Consider the following 18015-nt stretch of genomic DNA (forward strand, 5'->3'; position numbering starts at 1 on the left):
TTATTAAAGGAATCTTGTCACATATATAATGTCATTCCTCTCAAGCTGGACAGTGCACTGTATTCGAAAAGGTTTTATTTCCCCCAGGAAATCCACCCAAGTAAGAAGTGAGGATATAGATTCTTGTAGCTCATTGCATCTGTTAAGAAGGGGCACACAGTGTCATAGCTGCAGGCAAACAGCTTTCATTTGGGCTTAAGCTACTCTGAAGAGATATCTGAGATCTGTCCTTGAGTTGTTGTTTCATTAGAGTAAGCCTACACACATCAGCCGCTCAGGTTCGGACTTTATAGAGATGTAAAGTTGTTGTAGTGTCAGTCTGGGGACTATAGACTGTTAGATCGGATTTACGTTGCTAGGAAACAGCTTGGGTCCAAGTTTACTTAGCCCGAGTTGACTCTGGCAAACACAGCTTACTGTTTACTTTCTTCCTAATATCATCAGTCACCAACATCACCTGCACTGTCTCAGTGGGCTTTACAGATTCACAGAAGGAGCAGGGCACGACTTCCTTCAGTAGGAGCCATAGGTTAAAAAAAACCCAAAAAAAACACAGCAATGTGGTTATAATCCAACATTATTACAGTAAGACCAATACAGATGTAGTAAATTTAGTTTAAGACAAAGAAAAGAAATGGATCCAGTGAAATGAGTCCAATATGTCCACTGGATTTAATGAAATGCATCCAGAGGGGTCCAGCTGAAGTGAATAAAGCAACTGCTGAACTACTGATGCTTTACATGAAGTAAATGTCTGGCTGGTGATATTCTAATGTGTGCCTCGTGCCGCCCTGATTAATTACCACAAAGGCCGCAGAACAATGTGTAAGGCTCATCAGTCATTCTCTGACATCTGCTGAGCCCAGTCTGACAGATCTGGATGGCATCTTGTCTTTTATCATCAATTTAGTCACTAGATTACACTCCAAATAATAATGTAACTCATTCATTATATGGCCTCTGTTGTACAAAGTAGAACCTCTGTTTCTTCGCCTGAAGTATTAATGCACAGTTCATCCCAAAAATCAATAATACATATTTTTCCCAGTGTAGTGCAGTTTATCAGTCTACATAATTTTAGTGTGAGTTGCAGAGTGCTGGAGATATCACCTTTAGAGATGTCTGCGTTCTCTTAAATAAGTAAATAATGCAACTAGATGTTGCTTGGTTTGTGGTGCCTAAAGCATCAAATTAAACTTTTGAAAAACTCAACGGCAATGTCTTCCTTCAGATATCATGACCTGTTTACTCAAGATGAGCACAGCCTGCGTCTACTCTTGGACAAGAGGCTCATGCTAGTTACAGCGTGAGATGTAAACATTAACAGTGTCCACCTCGGCTGACTGTAATGTTAGCTAGCTCAGTGAAACTCTTGAAATCGTTCCTTCAGTGGGGTGGATTGTGAAAGACTAGCACAGTGATATGGGTAGTGGGTGTAGTTTGGTAGAGGGAAAATAGTTCCTTGAAACTGCTCATAACAAGGTCTGGATTTTCAGTTGTATTTTTGGTTCTTTGAGCACCACAAGCTGAGTGCTATGTGGTTCCATTATATTTGAGATAAAGTAGACATCTCTATGGCCGATATCTTCCAACAATTGGGAACTTACACTAAAACAGTTTAGATTGATATATAGCACTACAGGTAAGAGGAAGAATCTGTATTTTTGATTTGGGGGTGAACTGTCTCTTTAAGGCTTTATTTCATAACAGTGTCTTAAATTCTGTCTTATTGGAGGTGATCACAAATTCAGTGGCAGAGTCCCACCCCCTTTGAAGGTATCTGTGCTGTTGTGTTTGACCTTTTAGCACTTTAAAGCAGGCTTGATATACTAAAGTAGGTGACACATAAACATTAACAGTCCTGTAAGAGTTAACCCTCGCCGTCTTGTTTCTCTCCTCCAGAGGCAGCGAAAGCTGCTCACCAGTCAGCCATCGGAGGCCTGGTAGTGGACACCCCACCACACCCAGCACTGGGTAATATTGTCGGTCCAGCAGCAGTGCTGTCCAGCGTGCCCCCTCCATACCAACCAGTCAGTGTGCGACACCTGGACTCTCAGTCCAGCTCAGAGGAGCCCCAGGATTACCTGTGGCTGGTCAACTGTGAGAGCAAAAAGCCCGAACCCAACAGGTGAGTTTCTTTGCGTCTGAGTGTCCGTATTCACTTTGCTGGAGTGCTATACTGTGACATAAGCTTCTCTCTGTACATTTTTCCAACCCATTTATTCTTTCTGTGCATTTCAACTGTACTGCCACTCTCGTCCTTGTCGCCGCTATGTGGTGTGTAGCTCAATGCAGCTTCACTCTCCATTGGAGGGAGACCAGGAGTATTTACTCCTGGAGGAGTGTGAGAGCAAGACTCTTCCTCCCCAGGCTAGTCTGTGAGTGGCCAGCCATCCAGCTGGAACTGCCTGCTTGTGTGGAGTGTTGCACATGTATTAAAAAACAAGACAGATCAACAGAGACACACAAACACTTCATAAATTATGTTGTAGGTTTACATGACTTCTGTAGATGATTATTAGTGCTAGATTTGAAGTGTTTCAGTCTTTTGCAACGAGCTGACCTTGTGGATCAGAACAGAGTGTGCTGTACTTTACCTAACATTATTATTTTGTCATTGCCTGCATGTTTAACATTTACCCAGCATCCACCTTCACTTGACCCAACAAGAGATGCTAATATGGAAAGAGGTGCCAAAGATTAGTGATAAAATGTCTGTATATAACTTTGAGTTACTAATCATGGCTTGCAGACAGTGCTGTGAAGGCTTGCCATTATTGAGTGGATTTCTCAGCGTCCCTTAATCAGTAGTGGATATTTAATTCTCTGTTGTTTTGTCTTCTCAGAGCCCATGCTGAGTGTTCCAAGTCTACCTCTTCAGAGACAGACCTGAATGACAACGTCCCCTCTCACCGCACGCCCACATCCTCCACCTCCTCAGCTAAACACACCTCGCACAACGGCTTCTTCCCACAGCACCCGGCCCCTGCCTCCGCCTCTTCCATCTACGACTCGCCTCCATCACGCGGTGCCTCACTCTCAACTGACGGCGGCCTTTACCACCTGCCTCGCAGCTACTCCCAGGACACTGTGCTGCTCCCAAAGTCAGCCTCCTCCCCTCTGGCCCATCCGGACAGTGTGGACGGCTCTGAGCTCTATGTCTTCAACACACCGTCACGGAAACCCTCGATGGAGTCGCAGATGCGCAACCTTTCCATCAGTTATGATATCCCACCTACGCCTGGCGCAAACTGTACCTACCAGGTGCCCCGCACTTTGTCAGCATCGACAGGGGTAGGAGGCACAGAGGGTGGGGGAGATGTAGTACCCCCTCCCAGACCACCCAAGCCTTCGCTCAGTTCCACCTCAGGACTCCCGCCACCCCCTGCTGAGCGCTCACCTACGGACACCTATTGTGTGCCTCGCTCAGCGTCAGAGACGGATGGAAACTACTGTGTGCCTACTAGTGCTGGGAATAAGGCTTTACGCAGCAACACTATTGGCACTGTGGACAGTTCACGCCTCCGCAAAGGTTTGTGTCAGGGAGAATTGTTTTTTTTTTCTTTTGTTTGTGTGTTTTGTTTTTTCTTTTGATGTTGTCTAAATAGAGATCACCAATGCATTAGAAAAGTGCTTTGAAATTATAAAGTGGGCTTTACGGCCTGGAAAAACTTAAAGACTAAATGTAGTGTTTAACAGGACATACACATTCACACAGCCACTTTCCCTCTATGAAATTTTGACCTTTAAGTGCAGTGATATTTTTCATCAACCTTATACGGCTTTTGCTCAGCTTTTATGTAGGCATTCGGCACCCTTTTCACTTTCTTTTGATGGATGATAAGAGACATCACTGGAGCTCTTGGCGTGTTTTCTCCCAGCTGCAAATCCTTTTTTCACCTTTACTCTTCTGTTCACAGTCCATTCAAATTGTCAGACAAAAACAGAGCGGACAGTTCTCTACAGATATCTCTTATGGGTGATGAATAAGGAACTTGATGATGGTTTGTGCAGCAATTCATATCTATAGTTGACATGTCCTTTCCTACGTGGACAAATGCATACCTTCTTTTGCATTATATCTTTTGCTAGCTACAGTAGAGCCTTTTTTGTTTCACATATTGTATACTGTACTACACATCACTAACCTTGGGAGCATTGGTGCTGTCCTCTAAATCTGACAACACAAGACACATACATGTGATAAATTTATTATCTATTAACATAGGGGTTTACAAGTCCGTGTAACATAACAGCAATTTCTGTGCTCTGTCATCACTTCCACTGTAATCAAGGGAAATTTGTACTAAAATCTGAAAAGTCAGAGTCTGAGAGGATCCTCTGTGTAGACACAAGATGCCTTCTGCAGGTAACAGCTAAGTAAAATTAGAAAATAAGTAGATTTAATAATAAAATGTTACATCTATAGCACCAATCTGAAATCAATGCACAACATCCTTTGTGGAAAGGCTTAAAATAAAACCCAACTTTCTGACAAGAGGAGAGAAACTTCTGGAGTAAGTATGGCCACAACATAATATACTCTGCCATTTACTCCTCCCTCTTGTGGTGACAATTGTCATTACATAGGTATTAGTGGAAAGATAATTGCTCACAAAAACCCAAGAGTGTCTGAAGTCTTTGGTGAACCGGTCTTATTCGTGCGTAACACCTGTAAAAGTGGATATCCGGGGCTCATTAGATGATGTGTTGTGTGAGTTCACGTTCAGTAGAATTGAGGCTGTTGTGAATATTTCTCCCAACATTAGACTGGGGTGAAGATAAGTTTCTGCTCTGCATCTTGATGACATATAACCAAGCCAGGGTGTCCAGAAGTGTAAGGAGTACCAAACTGAAAATACACTTTAAAGAATCGCCGAATGGTACCAACGACCCGGTTCAGGTGAATTGTTTCTATTGTGAAACAAACAGGATTTAATCTGACCCATTTGAAATTGTAAGTGTTGCTTGTCTTGGAGGCAGTTACAGTATCTCAAAGAAATAATGTTTCTCACTGTAATTATTCCTCGTCATGGTCTTCCCCCACTTAGTCTTTCTCAGCTGACACTCTCATTTGCCTTACAAGCTTTTCCCTGGAACTGCTGTGGTTCTTGTGGCCGTAAGTGAAATGCATTAGCGACTGCATCAGTGCCTAATGAGAATGCAAAAAACAATAATGATGTGCTCCACGGTAGAGCCATTACATACTGTATTGCTGCCGATCTCTCTCCCACTGAATAAAAGCTCTGCAGATTCATGAAAACACATACAATATTTTAATTAGGCCTGTATTGTTTGTATTGTTAGGATTATGCCATAGCTAAATAGGCATATAGCTTTGCTATGGGAAACTATGTGTGGCGCTCTTCTATTATTGATAAAATCATTAAGTGTTAAATATCTTCACAAAACTGCAGTATATGCTTTTTGCAATCGTGTTTATTTGGTGATTTTATTTGTTCTTATTTTGTTGCAGATTTTGGATCCCAGGACTGCTATGACATTCCTAGATCATTCCCCTCGGAGAAAAGCTGCTCGTTTGACTTCAACGAAAGCTTCAACAGCTACTTTGTAAGTGTTGCACCAAAGTTCACCAGTTTTAAAGTCACTATTCTGTTGAACATTGGAGCGCTTTCAAGTCGCAGGTGACTGCTTAAAGGGTTGATTAGGTTAATTTTGTCTTCTTTTTAAAATTGTTCAATATTTTCTTATCTTCAGACAAAAGGTGTAGGACTGTGACTCCCGTCTTCCTCAGAAGTGTCATCTGACGTGTTGCTGATAAATGACACATCAGCAACATGTCGGATGACACTTCTGAGGAAGACTGGAGTCACAGTCGAAACTGTCAAGCAGGTAAAAGAAACATCTCCTACACCTTTTGTCTGAAGATAAGAAAATATTTAACAGTGCTTAAAGGGAAGATGTTTGTGTTATGACTGTGGATGTTGTGACAGTCTTGATAGGAATTGTTTATAGGGACGTAACACTTTCGAATTATATACGCACTGAGGAAATGCAACTCCTCTGCTTTCACTTAGCTGTTCCTACGATAACCAGTACTGCATTCCCTTCTCCGCCCCATGATGCAGACTAGAATAATGGAGTAGAGATAAAAAATCCTGGTGTGGCAGGGAAAGACATCTCTGAATATTACGTTATTCTGCTTTCTTTATTGCTGCCCAATGTGATGCCAAACTACTAAGGGGTTGTCTCGGGGTCTGAAAAATGAAGCCAATGCAGAAGTGACTTAAGCATTCTTTCCTTCTAATGGCCAGCTGGAGGGTGAAATTACGCAAACATGACCCTACTTCGCACTTGATTTATTACATCAGTAAACATTTTCCTAATGAGTTAATGGTCTCAATCGCTAGTTTAAATTCTTCCTCAATACAGCATGATGATCATTCTGTAAATTATGGTCCTGTTGAGAGTGAAATAGACAATAAAGCAGGGTATGCTTTGAGGTGTGGCTACCTTTTGATTGACAAGTTGCTACACAGTGATATCCTTGGTTTCGCTCCTCCACAGCCTCACCTTCTTCTCCAAATATGGTCAGTACTGGCTCCAAAAAAAACCCCAATATGGCAATGGCCAAAATGCCAAACTTGAGGCTTCAAATCGGTTATTGACAAACCAATAGGTGACATCACAATAGCTACTTCTACTTCCGTTATACAGTCAATGACTACTACATAAGCAAGCTGGCTGAGTGCAGTGTTTCTGGGTCATTTCTAACTCTTTTTTTAATCATACAATGAAAGGGTGCACTTACAAAGAAAAACAATTGCCCCATTTCCCCTCCCAAAAAATATTGGGCCAACACCCACCCACTACTTTTAGCATTTGTGCATAAGCTCAATATTTTATGTACATGAAATGTGCAGGCAAAACAACGGATAGTCTGGTGTGGTGGGGAAAAATTAAAAGAAATACTGAAAATATTGATTGGCTGTTGCTGATTCTCAGGCTTCTTTTTATTTGTGCTTTTGTCAAACACAATATCCAAAACAAAAAGAGAGTCTGTTTACAGATGACTGCTCAGTGTTTAGTTTGCTGATGGGGTGTTAGCTACCAACTATTATGTAGAGATAATGTTGAACATTATTACTGCTCCCCTGTGGCCTCAGCAGCAGCCTCATACCAGTTATGCCTATCCATTGTTTGTAAATATGTATGTACGCCTTGTCACCCTCAGAAAAACAAAGGAATGATGCCAGTGGGCAGCCAGTCCACAGAAGAGGTAGACCAGAACTATGTACCCATGAGTGCCAACTCCCCGTCAAACCATCACTCAGGCAGTTTGTCGGAGCCGTTGCACGAACCGAACTATGTGCCCATGACCCCAAGCACCATGGAGTTCCCCTCCCTGGGAAAGCAGGTCCCCCCACCCGCCCACATGGGCTTTCGCTCCAGTCCCAAGACCCCTCCTCGCAGGCCAATGCTCAGTGACTGCCAGCCCCCGCCTGTGGACCGAAATCTCAAACCTGACCGCAAAGGTGAGAGGACAGTGGCTGTGCATGCACGTGTGGCTTTGACTATGGTTCATAAATATTCTGTAGGTTTGTGAAGTTCTTGCTGCGGCGTTGATGTGTGCCGAAGTGTATTGTTGCACTTAACTTGCTTCAGTATGCTCAGATTTCACTAATGCAACAACTGACCACGCTTTGTCTCACACTCAGCTGCTATTCTCACAGTGCTGGCTCATGGTCATACAGCCATCTGCACAACATTTCACCATTTCCAACCATCTCTAAGCAGTGTCCTTCTTCATCATACTTCAGTTGCCATTATTAATGTGAAAAAATGTGTTGTCTCATTTTGTCTCCCTTGGTTTGTCTGGTGTATAAAATACCATCATCTTCTTCTGCCCCTGTCCTTGACCAACTTATTTCACCTCTTGCTAAATTAGTTTAGGGCCTGCTACATCCTCTTATATCCAACACAGTAAGCTCCTTGTCAAAAGGACTTTTGTCCCGAGCTCAAGAGGCCTGTAGATCGTTTTGGAGGGGGCTGGTCCCTGTGCCATGGAGTGACCGAAGCACGGAGTGGTCACCTCCATCCCCTTTGTTCCCTTTAGCTGAATGGCGCTCTTTGATGAAAGACCTAATAGCAAGGGGAATTACAATCTGGGCAGATTGAAAGGCTCAGTAACGGGCAGAGAGAGAAAGAGAATTGAAGGATGTCAGGGAGACAGGGAGTCGTCATGTAGGCAAACCAAAAGCAAGGGCTGTTAATGTCACTGAAGAAAATAGGACATGTTATGGAGTTTAACTGTTCCCAGTGGGGGAATCCTCTCATGCATCACTTGTGGTCTTTTTATTTTCTGTGACCTTGAGTCAGTCATTTCCAAATTTGGCATGCGTCTACTGCAGTCATGGACTTCCATGACTAAAAGTTATAAAAAGATTTTTATTTCTCCAAATCATCAAGCTGCTATACTGAAGGCCAACTAGTTTCACGTCTTACTCATATTTCACACAAAAAAAGCCGTAACTGGAAATCTCAAGTGCTCATGAAACATGGATGTACATCTACAAGCAGTGACTCTACACTGTTTAAAAAATGTGTGATTGTTGTAACACGGGGAGTACTCATACCTCCTAAATTCTGTATGTTAAATAATTTGTGTTGTGCAGTGTATCGGACAAAGTTCATTCCAGAATATATAAACTGTAGTTAGGGGAGGAAAATGTAAAGCTGCCAGTAACCAGTCAATTATAAGCTAGTCCTCAGCACAACTGTGTTTACCAGATCCTCTTGCATTTTAAACATGTTTAAACAACTTTTAGAAAATTTTAATTATTGCAACCAAATTTGAGGGGATATTAGTGCATTTTATATCGAGGCCTGTAGTTTTTGATCAATAATGTCCAGAATGTAAGGTGTTAAAAAGAATTGTTCTCTTATGTAGTTTTGGCCCTGTCATTTTTAGATTTCCTTCGCTGTCTATCACTTCCTCTCTCTAGTTCATTGGTGTTCATTATGTCTTTAGTTTCTGATAATGACTTTAGTTGTTCTTTTATCTCAGACGTGTGTTAGGATGTTACATACCTTGACATTTTTCGGCGGAAACTTCCGTCTTCCTCAGAAGTGAAGTTTTTCAGCTGATCAGCTGATAAAGACCCCTCACAACCACTTCTGAGGAAGGCGTAAGTTTCCACTGAAACATGTCAAGACATCCTAACACATGTCTGAGATAAAAGAACAACTAAAGTTCCTCTCTCTGTTTCATATTGTCCAGGTCTCTGTTTCATATTGTCCAGGTCTCTGTTTCATATTGTCCAGCAACCCTGATTTTATCCTTTTTTTTGTTGACATTAAATTTATCTTAAGCACTGTTCATCACATTATTTTTTTTGACTGTCCCCACCATATTTTTCGGTTTTATCAGGAAAGCTAAGAAACAGAAGTGTATCTAACTTCTGTTTTTGAACAGAGTGGAAATATCTGCAAACCCTCCCGATTTGCCTTCCTCTTTGCCATCTTGTTGATGCATTTCAATTTTAATGTAATTGATTATTTGAAAGGTTTTACACAAATATAGATCATTATTATAGTTTAGATCTAAACCTTATATCCACTGCTCCCGGCACAAAATGTACATGGATTTTGGATTTAAGCAACTTGGATGTCCTTGCAGCTGTACTTTATTTTAAAACCAGCATTTAGCACAGATAGCTCTTTTAATTTTTACTTTGGATGATATTCTTTTCTTTCTCTACCATGAGCCATGCAAAATTCCTCTACACTGTGGACTAATTCAACTCACTACCAGCTATGTTCATCTTCGGAGCGCTTCTCTCTCTGCTTTGGTTGTGAAGGCTTTGCATCTGGCATCTGTGGTCATGGCCAGCCAGCGGCTTTTACTTAATTAACACCATGATATGTGATTCCGCTGAAATTAATTATCTTAATTTGATATTCCGGCACATTTAGGTTTTTGGTCTTGTCAGCGCTGCAGAAAAATGTTGTGATCAGTGTGTTAATGCAAAAGAAGCTACAGTGTGTGTCTCGTCAGTAGGCGACTGCAGATTTGTATGTCCTCTCCTCATCATGACATGATTCCTCAGTGTACTCTCAGTGCTCATACACAGCTCGTCGTGCATGCACAGCTGTGATGTCAGTCTTTGTGTGGGAAGCCGTGGTGCATGGAGTGAGGTGCATGTTGGGCAATATGGGTCTGCTGTTGTCATGACAATCATCCTCTTGATAACTGTGCTGCACAAAAAGGTGATTGGGTGTACATGAGGGTGTAGTTTTGTTGTTCAAGCAAAGTCTCGTCTTTCGCTTTGCATGGCAGCGCAGTTATTACAGTAGGGCTAAACTGTTGTGATCACCAAATAAATTTTGTAATGAGCAAAGTCTTCTTTCACCAATCAGGTCAGAGTCCTAAAATAATAAGAGCAAAAGGTGTCGGTTTAGAGCGAACTGACTCTCAAACCGTAGGTGAATTCCCGAGGGGACGACGCAAGGGTAGGTACTCCACACTGAACTGCCATTGTGTATGTGAAAACTTTGCATTCTTTGACCTGTCCAAACTTCATCTCGACTCTTTGCATGTTCTGGGACTCCTCTTGTTACTCCACAGCTACCCAAATAGGTTTAAGAATATAGCATTGTGTCAGAGCTGTTGCGTTAATCCAGTCCAATTATTTTAAATCCCAGCAGGAGGGTGATGAGTGTGCACTTTATGCACAATGAATTGCACCTTATTCAGTTTTGGAGTCGCATCATGCCTCAAAGAATAATTACTACCACCTTACCTAAATATCCCCTCACTCTGATATGACTACTCACTAACATTTCTCTTTCCAGACATTTCTCTTTGTGTTGTTGTCTAACACATCTTGTGTCCAAAACACACATTCAGACGTAGCAGCCACAACAGAATTACTGTCAGACAGACACTCACTCGGCTCTGGAAAGAAGTAGATACCTCTTCAGGAGGAAATTGAACAATGATATCATCTAATGAAAGAGAGACTCACATAGATGATCTCTCCTGCTTGTGTGCATACTAGCAGTGGCTACCTTCTTTAGTTTACAATGTTTTAGTCCAACAGTGACATTATTAGGCTCTGATAACATGTAAGCTGTTACATTGCACACAGTTTCTCACTGTACAAAAGGCCCATTGTTCTCAGTTTGTATTTATTGGTTTAAACTATGTTTCACACATTTTTTTCCCTCACACATCCAAAAGTTGTTGTTTTCTTGCTACAAAAGTCTCACCACAGTTTGCAGCAGACACAAACAGCTTGTGATGAGGACATACAAGACACTGAAGGGATAAATGAGAAGAAAAAGGCTGCTATTAATTTATTAAGCAATAACTATTGAAACTAAAGAGAGTTGCACTACAAATGGCCCAGATTTTTATATTTCTGCTAGTTTTTCTCATGTTTTTCAGCTGTTTGTAATCATTCTAAACACATTTTTTTTCTAAATAAAAGCTTGTTTACATCTATATTCATTAGGCATCATTTCTTCTAGTCTTGATCTGCAGTAGAAATGATTTCAAACTCTTACAGTGTTATATTATGAAACCTAGGTCTTAATACATTATATGCAACTTTTCTGCCATTAACGTTTGTCAGCCTCACATACATGTCACTAAAGTGTGCGTCTTGAGCAGCGACTGACTGGTGTGTGTACCTTGCTTCAGGAAGACCCGCTCCACTGGAGATAAAACCACTGCCAGAATGGGAAGAGCCTTGTACGCCTGTCCGCTCGCCTGTCACACGGTCATTCGCTCGGGAGTAAGTATCTAAAATGATCTGCAGCATTTTTTTGTAGTTTTGCATTTTGCTAACAGCTAAGGGCATGTTCACACCACTCTGCTGCCCTGTAAGCATTTATTTAATTGATTAAGTAATTTTTTTAGAGCCAATTGTTATCAGGAGGAGTGGAGTGCTTTTTAGAGTTGAGAAAAATTTTACTTTTTAGAGAGACAATAAAAATAAATTGCTGCACTTCATCTCCAGGCTACCAAAGCAGCTGCTGTTGCGTTTCTTTTTTGTAGTGAGAATATTATTTGGTGTGAACATTCCCTTTTTGTAGTGGTTACACTTAACTAAATAAGTAGGCACTAACACTTCATGCATTACTGTAGTCACTTTGTGACCAAAGTAGCACTGCTCATACAAACTGGTCTGGGATATGCCTCAGAGCTACATGATACTTAATGCAGTCTGTTGTCTTATCTGGGATGAGGTCTATTTCTGTGCTTTGTGCTGCAGGGACTCTTCTGGCCGCAGTGGTTTTTTAGCTGTGATGTCTGTATTGTATGTTGTGCTCACCAGAGACTGTGTTTGTCTGGAAGTCGGTGTGTAAACATTGTGCATGCTGCTCAGTCTCTCTAGGTTTCCAATGCCAACAAGACCCCCGTCAGTGCATAGTACGGCCTCCAGCACTGACTCCGAGGACTGTGATGAGAATTATGTAGCCATGGTCTCTAATATGTCCACAGATGAACCAGTATGTAACACACAACTATCCTCTGATTTAAGAAGTTGCATGATTTTTTTTTCTATTCTCAAATCACAGATAATCAAAGCAAGAAAAAATCTAAATGTTTATTTTGATTTTTATTGTGATATGTGTTTGTTGAAACTATTTTTACATCATTTACATATGAACAAGGACAGTTTTCACAACAGATGCACCATAAATACAGTGGAGTTTTTGTGAGGCAGACCAAGTTTCACCATGCAACCTAGAATTTCAGGCTGTAATTGTTGTACAGAAGGTATTAGAAATACCCTTTTCCAGTTCTCGCTCCTTTCCCTAAGGCATACATTAGTGTGGACAAATTACTGGTTGCTGCAGACGGACTCCTCACCACTTCAACTCTTTTCTTTGCAGTTTCCTTTCATTCTGCCGCTCTGCTTTCTTTATTCTCTGTTTTTGTTCTTTTGCTTTCCAGGTATTGTGTTCTTAAAAAAAATTCTTGTTTTGTTAAATCAGTACCCTCACTGTAGCTCAAAAGATCCCTTTTTGTTATTTGGGCATTGGTTGAAGTGGAATCAAAATGAAGTGTCTTTTAGTCATTCAGTGGTGCCTGCGGAAACAGACACACTTGGCTGATGTATCCAGAATAATATTGGCTACATCTACCGCACACCGATGGGATAACATTTCTGTCATCGGGGATTCTTTCTCTTACAGTCTGGGTATTAGATGTATCATTTTCCTATTTTTCTTGCTGTAACAATTTAACTTTTTCCAGCGTTTGCTTTTATATTGTCTGCTGACTTCCTGTTCTTTTATCACTCATTTCTTTCTCCCTAGCTTATCATTTCTTTGGCTTCACCAGACTCTGGCTTCATCCATTTTCTTTTTTCCTGCATTTTGTTCTTGACCATCTGCCGTTTCTCTTTTTTTATTCCCTTTGTCACTGCTTCCTTCTCTCTCTGTGTAGAGAGGAGTCCTTCTACTGCACAGTCCCCATCACCCCTGTAAAGAGGGAGGTGGAGGAACTTGACACCATAGAGGAGGTGAGCAGGGTTGTCAGGTTAGACATGCATGGCCTGCCCTGTCAGAACACCAGAGGTTACCAGTTCCAGGTGTTGTTTAATCAGAAATCCAGCAAGTATATAAAGCATACTTTGCTGTGCTTTTATCACTCCCCAACACCAGCTAGAAACTGTGGTTTGATACACAGTCTGCAGTGATTTCTAGATGTTACATACCATCACTTTCCTTACTATTAGAATGTCCTAGTTTTGTCATCATCCTAGTTTTAATAACTCCACCCCACTTGTAGTTAGAAATTAACACTACCTATAGGTTCTACATGCACCGTAGTGTTGTCACAATACCAGAATTTTGTTTTTATCTCTATCTTAAATCTGATAAAATATGGAAAGCATCATAAACTAAGCATTAACATAAACTCTGCAATCAGAACCAGTGCAAAAACCTTCTCAGAATTCAAATTAAAATATGCTAAATTCTGAGTTGCTTTGTAAAGTTATTTGTTTTTCATTGGACAGCTTTGAAGCAACTGGAGTTTTGGCATGTTGGTTGGGTGCCCATATTTGTTGGCTGTATCAGCAAAATGATGCATCCAATGCTTCAGCGAACAAACTCTGCCAGTCTGGTGCCTGTTAGATGAAAAGATGTTCACTGATTAAACAAATCTATTCTTATAATAAAACGATGATCTGTTTCATCTAAGTAGTTCTATCAGTCACTACTTGCTCCAGTTTTGACAACTAGTTTACACGGACTGTGATTTTTTGACTACCTTACCCAGGAATGTTAGGTTTTCTCTATTGCAGTGCTATTTTTAATCCTTTAAATGTCAGTCCACAAACCCATCTGCACCTGTATGTGCACCCTCTGAAGTTGGCGTTGAATTATTTGCGAAAGTACAAACTTTTTGGGAAATCAAATCTCCTGCAATCGTAGCAAACAAATGTTGGTTATTGTGACAGTACTAGATTGTATTAAGATGTGAGCTTTGTTTGACTGACACTGTCTCAGTCAGTGCTCCTTTTCTGTCAGTAAAAGCATCCTCTCCTGGCTTATGTAGAACATGAAGCTTGGTGCCCCCATGACCGCGGATGGTGGGAGCAGCCCGATGGTGAAGCCGAAGGGAGACAAACAGGTGGAGTACCTGGATTTGGATCTTGACCCCGGCAAGTCTACCCCACCTCGGAAGGTAGGAATTTATTAGCCCTCACATTCTGAGCCATGTGTTCACAAGTCACTTTGAAGAAACTCACAAGCCCTGTTCAGACCAAAGATTCACGACGAGAGGAGTTGAAACTTGTAACTACTTGCAGAACACCAGTCTGAAGCGTTCTGAAACCTGCCAGTTTACACCAATACGACTGGACAAGACAGTGTATCATCTCTTAAGCAATATTTCTTGGTTCTAACTCCCAGTTTTTCAGGCTTTTTTGTAGCTGGATATAATTTGTAGCATCTTAAAATATGAATGAGGATAGTGATAGTGGGATAACTTCCAGTAGTGATCTGGGCTTCAGATGACAGTTTAAATAACCAACCAATGCTTGTTTTAACAGTTCTGTTGTTATTTGAGTACATTTTAAGGGTTGTGTCTCAAAGACACAACTGTTCTTGAAATTTATGAAATGATCCTCTCTTTCCTCCTTCCCAAACTCTGCCAATTTGACCAGTTGACAGTTTGTTACTGACTCGACTAGCTTATTCACTACAAGTTGGTTGTCTGTTAAAGAAGCGGCATGCCTTAGGTTCTAAAATCAGCCCCTGGTGACTTGACGAGGAGTTGCAGGCTTGAGTTGAGCTGAGACAGGACAGATCACAGTACTGCAACTTTTCTGTGCAACGTTCTAAAACAGTTTCGGCTTGTCATGAGTCTTTGGTCTGAATTTGGTTTAAAGGCCATTGCACACTCAGAAAATTTTCATTAAGTTTTTGGACCAGTTTGTTTTTTCCTGCTTTTTTTGCATCTGTCAAAAGCCTTTTAAAAGTCGTTTGAGCAAAAAGCAGTGAACGAAGTGTGGTATAACCTGCGGGACACATACAACCGCAACAAGAAACGGGAAGAAATATATACAAGCTATATCCTTCTTGAAATTTTAGACAAGAGATGGTAATGTTAGCCTATCCACCAATACACAACAGCACTGATAATACAATTTAATAGCAGCACAGTACCATTTCATAACTCTGGTAGCTGCGGTGCCAAATGCAGGACCCCAGCAGAGAGTGGTGACGGTCTAGAGAGGTGAGCGGAGAGAAGCAAGGGAGCAAAAGTGTCTTTAGATTTTTGATTTTGCAAGAAATAGAACAATAAAATGCATCAGACTCAAGTGTGCAAGGTTTCTGTGCGTAACACTCTTTATCAGATGACAAGGTATTTTAAAAAACATGCGAAAAATATGGACTTGGTGTGCTAAAGCCTTAAGACAGACCTTTGTGTGTTTTTGTTCTTCAGATGAAAAGCAATGGAACTGGCATGGCAGCATCAGATGAGCGTGTTGACTACGTGGTTGTGGACCAGCAACGGACACAGGCCCTCAAGAGCACCCGGGAGGCCTGGAACGATGGCCGCCAATCCACAGAGACAGACACCCCTTCCAAGGGACCCAAGTGACCCTGTTGTCCCAACTGCCAACCCAGCCTCCAAACCCCCAGACCGTTGGGCCTTTTACACTTGTGTAGGCTCTGGTTTGTGCTTTGGGATGGTCCAGCTGTCACGTTCCACCTCAGCAAGATCCTTCATGTGTAGGGGCCAGTGGAGCTTCATAGCCACTCAACGGTGTTTAGTTTACACTGCTGTCAGGCCTAGGACAGCACTGTGTGTACAGTTGTAGGAAGGGGTGTGAGCCAGGAATAAGCTGTATGCAGTATGAAAGCAGGTGGAATGACTGGACTTGTCTACGGGGTTTGACTTAAGCAGACTCATGAACTTTGAACATTCACTGCCTCCTATATTGGGTTAGTTTTTGTTTTTTTTTTTGTTCTGTTGTTCACCTTTCAATGGCTGGTGGCCTGATCCACAGTTAACATTTCCTTAAATTATAATGCTGTTTGATGTTGTTTTGGAGTGTAAGTGAAATCACTTGATAACATGATCACAGTACTTTATCAATGCAACACTCTACGCCTTAGGATAGCTGGTTAACAGTGTTGATTTTTCAGTTTCTCCCGTTCAAGTGGAGTGAAGTTTCCATGGGCACTGGTCCCAGGTCAGTTTTACAACGTCTTCACTAAGATTGGATGGCTGAAACTGACCCTGATCTCTGTCTAAGGCAAACTTCAAACCTGATCCCCAGGATAACCCAGTGCGAAAGAATTTCATAGTTTTATTACTTTTGACTTTCAATGCAACGGCAGTTGAATTCGTTCATTTTACATGTAACCAAGTGCTCAATTTAAGCTTTGGATTCACTCAAGGTTTAATCCACTGAACATGATTTGATTTCCATTTACTTTGTACATGGAGATGCTTCAATCTGTTATAATGGAAGTGCAAAGACTGTACAAAAGTGTTATGTATATAAACAGGAAAAGTGTCCTTTATTTGTATGGAATATCCAGCGTGTTTGACTCGAAGGTATGTGGATTCTGCAGGGTAGAATCCTGTGCCTGTCTTAGGTGGTATCAGGACTTGTGATTAATGAATGAATTACTGTGAGTTTTTAAAAAGAACGTGACAGGTTTTCTATAAGTTATGCAAAGGTATCAAACTTAGGCTAGAGAGAGAGAAAATCAGGTACTAATAATACAACTATCCATTTCTAATTTATTTCTCAAGTTTTTCATCAGGTGGATGTCCGGTCCACTTTTAGCTCAGTATTCTTGATTCATATGGAGGAACATTTGCTCTAGTCTGTTAAAATGCTTAGTTTGACAAGCGCCGGTCAATTAGTTTCACAAGTTCATTGATATTCCTCATTTCTCTCTCGTCGTAGGTTTAATTTATTTCAAATTGAACTGGCATACAGTTTTGGGAAATTGACTGCTTCATGTAGTCAACTTGATACATCTTTAATAGACGGTGAAAAAGTCGTTATGTCTGCATAAATCTGTGCTTTACTAACCTGTGAACTCTCACTCAGAAGTCCCGAGCATGTGCTACCACGAGATAAAATCATTGCTGTACATATTTTTGCCATCAATTAGATTAACATGTATCATTTGAAAAATGTGCCTACTAAGTCATCTTCATTCTACTTCACTCTTTCCTTATTGCAGTCTCTTTGTGATACGGACTGCAGAGCTGATGATGCTTTATCTTTTTTAATGAATCTCGACAGAAAATGTAAATTTTAAAAGTGGACTAAATAAAATCCAACCTCTTATCCATGTGTTGTCTTTCTTCAGTGTGATTTCCATTATGATTAGGAAATCAAAGTGGGAAACAGAAGGTAAAGAAACAGAGTAGAAGGTAAAAAAAAAATCCAATGTAAAATGTGCATGGTGTTTTTTTTTTGTTTGTTTGTTTTTTCTTTTCAATCACATTCAGATTAGAAAATTGATGCCATTCCACATACTCTCAGATTTGCACGTCTTTAATTC

The 18015-nt window shown here is 41.0% G+C and overlaps 1 protein-coding gene across 10 annotated transcripts in view; it reads left to right on the forward strand.

Moving 5' to 3' along the window:
- gab1 (GRB2-associated binding protein 1) overlaps nucleotides 1-17798 on the forward strand; it is a 64601-nt gene extending 46803 nt beyond the window's left edge. For 6 of the 10 annotated variants that reach the window (XM_033623449.2, XM_078166199.1, XM_078166204.1 and 3 more), the window contains 9 exons: nucleotides 1903-2128; nucleotides 2847-3532; nucleotides 5477-5571; nucleotides 7196-7496; nucleotides 10381-10473; nucleotides 11666-11759; nucleotides 12354-12477; nucleotides 14537-14665; nucleotides 15929-17798. In XM_033623449.2, the coding sequence (XP_033479340.1) occupies nucleotides 1903-2128; nucleotides 2847-3532; nucleotides 5477-5571; nucleotides 7196-7496; nucleotides 10381-10473; nucleotides 11666-11759; nucleotides 12354-12477; nucleotides 14537-14665; nucleotides 15929-16087 (1907 nt within the window). In that variant the 3' untranslated portion in view covers nucleotides 16088-17798. Of the gene's footprint in view, nucleotides 1-1902; nucleotides 2129-2846; nucleotides 3533-5476; nucleotides 5572-7195; nucleotides 7497-10380; nucleotides 10474-11665; nucleotides 11760-12353; nucleotides 12478-13420; nucleotides 13497-14536; nucleotides 14666-15928 lie in introns of all 10 variants that reach the window. The other 4 variants (XM_033623452.2, XM_078166206.1, XM_078166200.1 and 1 more) reach the window with 3 other exon arrangements.
- The last annotated feature ends 217 nt before the right edge of the window (nucleotides 17799-18015 follow it).

The sequence above is a fragment of the Epinephelus lanceolatus genome, chromosome 3 (genome assembly GCF_041903045.1).
Source record: "Epinephelus lanceolatus isolate andai-2023 chromosome 3, ASM4190304v1, whole genome shotgun sequence".
Lineage (NCBI taxonomy): Eukaryota > Metazoa > Chordata > Actinopteri > Perciformes > Serranidae > Epinephelus > Epinephelus lanceolatus.